This window comes from Egretta garzetta, unplaced genomic scaffold (genome assembly GCF_000687185.1).
Source record: "Egretta garzetta isolate BGI_Z169 unplaced genomic scaffold, ASM68718v1 scaffold207, whole genome shotgun sequence".
Classification (NCBI taxonomy): Eukaryota; Metazoa; Chordata; class Aves; order Pelecaniformes; family Ardeidae; genus Egretta; species Egretta garzetta.
The window spans coordinates 321729-329354 of record NW_009260185.1 but is presented as its reverse complement, the minus strand read 5'-3'; the positions used below and the strand labels follow the sequence as shown (position 1 = coordinate 329354).

The following is a 7626-nucleotide window of genomic DNA, read 5'->3' as shown; positions in this document are numbered from 1 at the left end:
GTCCTCGGACACGCCGCTGCCGAGCGAGGAGCGGGAAGGCGGGCGAGTTGCGGGGGTCGCGCAGGAGCTTTGTGTGAAAGCCAGGAGCCGTTATCCTCCACCGATGGCGTTTTGGTCTCCCCTCAGATCCCCAAAGACCCCGCGCAGAGGCGGGTCCAGGAACTTGCCCTGCTGAGCAAGCAGCTGCAGCAGGTTCACCCCAATGTCCTGGCCAAAGTGCTCAAGCAGGGAACCGTCTACCAGAACGAGGAGATCGTGGTGATCAACAAGCCCTACGGCCTGCCTGTGCACGGTGAGGAAAAGCCACATCCATGCTGATGCTGTAGAGGGGCAAATGGAAATGGCTGCACGGGGCTGTCAGGGCAGCCTCTGCCTCCATCCTCCCTGTGCTGAGGTTTTCTTTCCCAGGGTGGGACGCAGGGAGTTTGTCACCTTCAGGTCACGTTCTTTGTCTCACGTTTCGGGAGTAATTTAAGGTACACAGGCAGGTGAACGTCTCCCCTGAGTACCTTGTCTGTGGGTTATGCAGGTGGCCCCGGGGTGAAGAATTGTATTGCCGACGTACTGCCGATTTTGGCCAAGATGTTGGAGAACATGAAAGCCGAACCCCTCCACCTCTGCCACCGGCTGGACAAAGAGACCACGGGCGTGATGGTGCTGGCGCGGAGCAAGGAGGTGGCAGAGAGGATACGGCTTCTCTTCAAAACTCGTCAGGTGGAGAAGACCTACTGGTAGGAAAGTCTTGGGTGGAGAAGCAGCTTTGAAGGGCCCATAGGGTTTGAAGAAGGGGTGAAGGGACAGTCATCAGGGTGTGGGGACATGGGGCTTTGTGGAGGTGGCGGGTGTGTCCTTATTTTTCCTCAAGCATCTTTTTACAGGGCTGGGGGTGAGCGGAAGGTTGCCTTCCTGCCGGAGCAACACCCCACAGACTCTTGGTTTCCCTCCCCAGGGCAATTAGCCTGGGCGACCCAGACCCCACCGAGGGCATTGTGGAGATCCCCATCGTGGAGAAGGAGGTGCAGAGCCACCAGCGGCACTACAAGGTGAGCGGGCTGTCCTCTGGGCTGCCGTTCTGCCCTCACGTTCCTCCTCCCCAGCCACCCCCTGTCCTGCCTTCCTGTGGGCTCACCCTCTCGCCGCCGTTCAGATGACATGTGCCCCCAACTATCGCCTGTCTCCGGAGGATGGGAAGGTGGTGAAAATCCGCAAGAACCGCAATGCCGCAAGCGCCGTGACGCGGTACCGCCTTCTGGCTAGCTCTTCCGCCTGCTCTCTGCTGGAGCTCCAGCCCATCACGGGTGAGGCTTGGCCGGGTGTCACCAGGGTTGTGTCGGCTGCTGGATCTGCTTTCTGTGCAGCACTGGGAGCGGGAACTCGTTATTAGACATGACTGAAATCCTTTTTGGGCCAAGGCTCTAGGAATGAGCCACCCTGGGGTGATGGTTCGCTGCTGGGCCGCTCTCCAGTTGCCGATGATTTTGGCATGGGATTTTCCGGCACCGAGGGTGTTAGGTGGGAGCCAAGGCCTGGCACTGCTGGTTGTCACATTTCTCCTTTTTCCTTCCCTCCTCAGGGGTGAAGCACCAGATCCGGGTTCACCTGGCGTATGGGTTGGGGTGCCCCATCCTGGGGGATCACAAATATTCGCACTGGAGCAAGCTGGCGCCCCAGGTAAGGCAGGTCCTGTGTTGGGGGGGTGCTGCCAGAGCCGGATCTGGGGCCAGGCAGCCCCTTTGTGTCCCCTGGGCCGGGGTTTTCATGTCCCAGCTGAAGAGACAGGGTTGCAGAAGGGACATTTTCTGTCCTCGCTGCAGAAGCTTCCTGAAATCACCTTGAAGAGGCTGAAGCTGCAGCAGAGCAAGGCTCGCCACCTCCCTCTCCACCTCCACGCCCACCGGCTCTCCCTGCCCCTGGGCGAGCGGATAGACCTCGTCTGCAAGCCGCCCCTCTTCTTCCAAAAGACTCTGAAGAGGCTGGAGCTGGACATCGCTAACAACTAACGAGGCAGGACGGGAGCAGTACGGTCTATCTCCACGTCTTCAGCACGTGGTAGTGCTGGGTCCCATCGCTCTGCAGCGGTGTCTGCCTTGGAGCCAGCAGTGTGATGAAGTCCATGGTCTCTGCTTCTTGCCAGAGACCTCCTGTGTTGGTACCAGTGTTGCTGGCTTCAAACCAGGTACCTCCCTGTGCTTCTTGCCCCGATTTGGTGCAGAAAAGCAACTGGGCATGCTGAAGAGCCTCTTGTTCGGACAAACGAGGCTGGGTAGAACGTGGGCTTTGCCCAATCTGTGTTTTGAACTTGTCTTTGAGCAATAAAAGACGCAGTTCATGCTGAGGTGAAGGGTCCTGTGTCTCACAGTGCTCAGGCCAGGCGGATTGCGGTCCCTGGGCAGGTTTGATTGCACCCAGGTGCAGTCCCTCCCCATTTGAGGGCCATCGCTCATCCCTCCAGAGCTGACCAGTGGTTTCTCCCTCATATCCTGGCGCTCCATGTTCAAATTTGGAGACTCCCTTTGTTTGAAAATCCATCGAAAGTGCAATTTGGCAGCGGCTGTGGGTTTTTTTGGTTTTTTTTTTTGCTATGCTGAGAGACTGCACGAGGAGTTCCTTGGCTTGGCTTGGCTGAGCAGCTCCGGGACTCCCTCTGCTCTGCGCTGCCAGAGGTGTCGGAGTGGGTTTTTGGGGAGTGACTACGCTGCTGGGAGAATCTTTTCTACCCCACCGCCCCTTCTGACTTCCCTATCGCATGTTTCCAGACCCCGTTGTCGGGATCCCTCTCCCTCGGGAGCTTGCCTTGGAGCCACGTTCCTTCCCCTGTGCCTCGAGGGGAAGGCAAGTGGAGATATGAAATGCTGAGGAACAGCAGCTGATGTTCGGCCTCAAAGTGGCAGCCACCAGCACTTGGTGTCTCTTGGCCTGTCCCCAAAAGCTTGGGGCCGGGCAGCAGGACTTTCTCCAGCCCCTCCATCTGGTTTGGGTGCAGGAAAGGGCTCTTTGTACCCCACAGGGCCACCATGGAACTGGTTGGTGCTTTTCGGTAGGGTAATTCCCTGTCCCCTGCCTACCCACTCCTCACAAGGGGTGAAAATAGCTGGGGAGCCCCACGCCCCTCGAAAGCGCCGCCAGAAATACATCTGCTTATGAGAGAGGGATGTAAAACCACCAGGAGCCGGGGAGCGGCTGCGGCTGGGGAGGAACACTGCCTTCCCAGCCCGGTGCTGCGGCTGCTATTTTGTTTTTTGTTTTTTGTTTCTATTTTGGGGCGTGCTATTTGTGAAAAGGCTTCCCCCTGTAATTACCAGTCGATTTAATGTGCTGTCTAAGCTGTCATTTACAGCCATCGGGTGCAGAGGGCTTGGCAAGTGATGCCTTCAGCCCTACAAAGTCACTCCTTTAGACGGTCACGCCCCAGACAACACCAGAGCCCCCGAGCAGCAGCAGCAGTCGCTGTCGTCTCCTCTTCCTCGATAGAAAAATGTCCCTCTCGCACACGGCCGCCGAGTACATGCTCTCTGATGCTCTCCTCCCGGATCCCGGCGGTTCCCGAGCCAAGGGCCTGCGGCTGGGGCTGCCAAGTGATCGCCTGCTGAAGTTCGTCACTGTGGGGCTGCCCCTCTTCCTTGTCTCGCTGGCTTTCGCCCGCGAGTTCTCCGCCGGTGAGTAACAGCTTTTGCAACAGGGATCTTCGGGTCATGGGCAGTTGCCGGCGGCAGTTCGGCTACTGCTGCAAAACCCTCGTGTTCGTACCGGCGTGGCTGTGGTCCAAGGCAGGGCAGCCTGGAAATCCTGTTTTAGCAACTGATCTTTCTCGGGGATATTTATTGATTGTTTTTAATGGATTATTGGTTGCTGGGAAAGCCCGGGAACGGCCATGCTAAACCCCAGGACTGGTGGTGAATCGAAGCCCCGCTTCAGCTGCTTGCCCCTAGCACCTCTGGGTGCCGCAGGGTTGTTTCCGAGGAGGAGGAGGGTGCCAGCAGGGTGGCTTGGGATATTCTGTCCTGCCGGGGTTTGTGAGGGCAGCACAGAGGGTTGCATTGATGGTGCGTCGTGACCTCAGGCTAAATCTGGCCTCGGCCAACATCCCACCGCTGCCCCTGGGGATTTGGTTGGACTCCAGTGTCTGGCCCGTCTTTAATTTGCCCCCACCAAGTACCCACGGCCGTGCTGAAAGGGTTTGTGTTTGGGAAGTGATGGAAAAGTCCTTGCTGGAAAAATGCAATGGTGGGGAAGGACAGCTACAAAATGACTGTGAAAAGGGCTTTTTTAATTCCCAGTGATGCCTTAGCTGTAGGCGCCCTCGTGTAAACGCATCGGTGCCTGGCTGCGGAGTGCTGGCCCACACTCAATGGACCTCCTGTGGCTGAGGTTTGCCCTTCTCCTCGCCCTAGGCTCGCAGATCAGCTGCTTCTCTCCCACCAACTTCACGGGGAAGCAGTCTGCCTACGTCGACACAGCTTGCTGGGACTCCCTCGTCCACCACGGCTTTGATGCTGAAGGACAGGCCATCACCAAGTCCCTCTGGGCTCTCAAGGTATGGGTCGAGCTTGCTGCTGGGTGCCCTCAGGTCCCACCTGGGTGTGCAGCAGAGGTGAAGCAGCTCAACGCTCGGTTGTCTCCTTTGCCCAGGTCTTCCCATACTCACTTCTGGTGGTGGCGGTGCTCATGTACATGCCTTACCTACTGTGGCGTTACGCAGCTGCCCCCGCCCTCCACTCCGACCTCCTCTTCATCATCGACGAGCTGGACAAATCCTACAACCGCTCCGTGCGCCTGGTGCAGCACATGAGGAAGGTCCAGCAGGCCAGCGCCGAGCCAGAGCAATTCTGGGAGGAATACGAGAGGTGAGGCCACTGGGCAGCCTCAACTGGTGACCACGTCCCCCCGAAGTCCCTCCCCCTGGCGTTGTGGCTGTGGCCGCGTCCAGGATGGGCTTCGGTGAAGCAACGTGGTTTGGGGCTGGCTCTAAGTCCCTGGTGTGTCCCCTCTGCCCCCAGGGCCCGCCGGGAGAGGTATTTTGAGTTCCCCTTGCTGGAGCGCTACCTCACCTGCAAGCAGCACGCCCACTCCCTGGCATTCATCTACATCCTGAGGAACCTCTTGCTGCTCTTATTCTTGGCTGCCACCTGCCTCTACCTCGTCTTCCTCCACCTCAACATCTTCTTCCAGGACGAGTTCAGCTGCTCCATCAAAACGGGGCTGCTCCAGGCGGAGCCCCACATCCCCCCGCTCATCCCCTGCAAGCTGGTCTTCTTCTCCGTCTTCCAGCTCATCAGCGTCTCGGTCGGCGGCGTCTACGTCCTCCTCCTACCCGTCGTCATCTACAATGCTCTGCAGCTCTGCCAGTGGGACAAGGGGCTGCTCTCTGTCTACGAGATGCTCCCCGCCTTCGACCTCCTCAGCCGCAAGATGCTCACCTGCCCCGTCAACGACCTCAACGTCATCCTCCTCTTCCTCCGGGCCAACATCTCTGAGCTGACCTCCTTCAGCCGCCTCAACGCTGTGAGCGCCTTGAGGGAAGCCACTGCCAACAAGCAGGACATCGATACCGTCGTCGACTTCATGACACTGCTGGCCGGGCTGGAGACCACCAAGCCCAAACCCCACGCTTGCATCCCCGAGGCTGTCAGCAGCACGCCCCTCTCCAACGGCGGGGCTCTAGGTAAGGTTTTTCGGTAGAGAAGACTTCTTTGCTCTCCTCCTGGCTCCCGTGCCACCAGATCCCACCCTGGGGGTGAGGCTGGATCCGTCCACCATGGCCCTAACCAATTTGCTGAGACCCTAAGGTTTTTGGGGGAGAACTGGGGGGCTTCTGGGGGTTGAGGGCTCCATTTACAGCTGGGCTTGGGTTCTGGCAGCCGGGATTTGATGCTACTGCCAGCCCAAGTGTGGGCGGGAGTTGCTATAGGAACAGAAAGTGGAGAACTTGCCGCTTAAATCCAAGCTCTGGGCAAACTGGGGGGCTGAGGGAGGGGGGGTGTCCCCATTTTTGGCAGAGAGAGTGGCCCAGCCTGCTGGGAGCGGGGTTGGGAGCTTCCAGTCCTGGGGGGCTGATGCCAAGGATGCTGAGCTCACCCCCCTCCTCCTGTTCGGATGCGCTGTGGCGGGAGGCAGATGGGTCTCCCAGGTAGAGCCATGTCCCCTGGGGGCTGCATGCCCTCTCCCTGGGCACCACGGCTCCCTCTCCCCCTGCTTTGGGTTTTGGGGCGCTGGGGGGGCCTCCTCTGCAGTCTCACAGGGATCCCCCACCTGGCAGGGCAGGAGCCAGGATGCCTGGGCTCCCTTCCTGGCCCTGAATACAGTCTGAGGGCCGTGGGTTTAAAAAAACACCCAGACTGAGCTGTATTTAGCATCCTCGTTGGCATGGCAACTGCGGGGCTAGCACAACTGGCTCTCGGGCTAGTTGCATGCTAGTGGAGGAAGCCCGAGATCCCAGTTTGCGATTGCCCGGCTAATTAACTTCCTCCTCTTCCCCTACCTTGCCCAGAAACGAAGCCTGGAGTGGAAGCGATGGGAAAAGCCTCCCGGGACTCGCTGGGCTCTGCCTGACCGCAGGAGCGGGGGCGGCTGCTGCCGGGACCTGCCCAGTTCCTCTACTGGGATCCAGTTCGATCCAATTCCTCACTGCCAGCGGTAGCTCGCGTGCATTAAGCTCTGGTTTTGATACAGCCTTGGTGGGGTGACGTCTGTAACGCCACAGCAGCGGCCGGGCTGAGCTCACCTGCTCTCTTCCTGCATTTGGGGTTCCCCTTCTTGCATATATTTTTTTCCAGCAAAAAAGAGTTAAAGAATCACCTTTTTTTTTTTTTTTGCACAGAGACTCTCTCAGACGTTTTATTCTGTGTCGCGCCTCTTCCACACAAACTTCCCTGCTGTTAGGGCAGGAGGGAAGCAATGGAGGGCTTTTCTCTGAAGGGAAAAAAGGACCCCAGAAGAAAATGAGCTCTTCCCTTAACTATTTATTAGGACGGGGAGGTGGAAGGCGCTCCCTGCTGCTACCGAGCCACGTGCCCCACGCAGCTCTACGGCCCAGCCCCGGGCTTGGCGTTTGCTTGTGGGTTTTTTGGCAGAGCTCCTTTCCCCCCCCTGCAGGCAGACCCTGGCTCCTGCGAGCACCCCGCCATGGGGGTCAGCGCGCCCCAAGGGGTGGGGGTGTCCCAGGGGAGCCAGGACCAAGCTCCATGGGCAGGGAGGAGCAGCGGTGAGGGGTTCAACTCCCAGCAGTGTGTCCTGCTGCTTGGCTTAACATAATTTTTCATAAATTTAATTTTAAATTGGCTTTTCCCCTCCCCGCCCCTGCAGCCTTGACTTCGGGCCAAAGAGGAGCAGGGAAGTGTTTAATTAGTAAGACAGTACTTAAGCCAGCCGCCTCCCCGAATCGGAAAGGCAGGGTGCCAGCAGCCCTGAGCCGTTCTGCAAGAGGTCTGAGCCCCCTCCGCCACCCCCTCACCTAAATCCCCTGGGGAGGAGAAGCAGCTCCCTCCCCCCGGCTGTTGCGGGGTGCCCCGGGGCTCCCCCTGCGGGCAGGGTGTCCATCAGGAACGGGGGTGCGGGCAGCCCCTGGGTGTTGTAGAGGGCGCAGGACTCGTACTCGCAGGGCCACTCGGCCCAGGCGTAGCGCACGCC

At 58.9% G+C, this 7626-nt stretch overlaps 3 protein-coding genes across 5 annotated transcripts in view; 2 read left to right on the top strand and 1 right to left on the bottom strand.

Moving 5' to 3' along the window:
* Positions 1 to 6: 6 nt before the first annotated feature.
* Positions 7 to 3445, top strand: RPUSD4 (RNA pseudouridine synthase D4; the record flags this gene model as incomplete). Its single annotated transcript, XM_035897456.1, has 6 exons — positions 7 to 292; positions 530 to 731; positions 950 to 1043; positions 1148 to 1298; positions 1574 to 1671; positions 1815 to 3445. Coding segments are annotated over 6 exons (1017 nt in total), but the record flags the coding sequence as incomplete, so codon positions are not given.
* Positions 3446 to 3462: 17 nt separating this feature from the next.
* Positions 3463 to 6789, top strand: PANX3 (pannexin 3). Of its 3 annotated transcripts, none has more exons than XM_009642141.2 (5): positions 3463 to 3656; positions 4392 to 4534; positions 4630 to 4844; positions 4998 to 5662; positions 6488 to 6789. In XM_009642141.2, the coding sequence occupies exons 1-5, from the start codon at positions 3476 to 3478 to the stop codon at positions 6547 to 6549; spliced, it is 1266 nt and encodes a 421-aa protein (XP_009640436.2). In that variant the 5' UTR covers positions 3463 to 3475; the 3' UTR covers positions 6550 to 6789. The 3 variants fall into 3 exon arrangements, with proteins under 3 accessions (XP_009640436.2, XP_035753347.1, XP_035753348.1); XM_035897454.1 differs by having other exon boundaries at positions 3573 to 3656; positions 4289 to 4534; XM_035897455.1 differs by having other exon boundaries at positions 3586 to 3656; positions 4278 to 4534.
* An 86-nt stretch (positions 6790 to 6875) lies between these two features.
* Positions 6876 to 7626, bottom strand: part of SIAE (sialic acid acetylesterase) — a 4921-nt gene continuing 4170 nt past the window's right edge. The window contains 1 exon segment of the mRNA XM_035897486.1: positions 6876 to 6909. Coding sequence (XP_035753379.1) covers positions 6876 to 6909 — 34 coding nt within the window.

Excerpts from the sequence above, each read along its gene's own strand:
- PANX3 (XM_009642141.2), top strand. The coding sequence starts at position 3,476 with ATGTCCCTCTCGCACACGGCCGCCGAGTACATGCTCTCTGATGCTCTC. Across the intron at positions 4,535-4,629 it reads AGTCCCTCTGGGCTCTCAAG|GTCTTCCCATACTCACTTCT; the intron begins GTATGGGTCGAG and ends TCCTTTGCCCAG. Across the intron at positions 5,663-6,487 it reads CTCCAACGGCGGGGCTCTAG|AAACGAAGCCTGGAGTGGAA; the intron begins GTAAGGTTTTTC and ends TACCTTGCCCAG.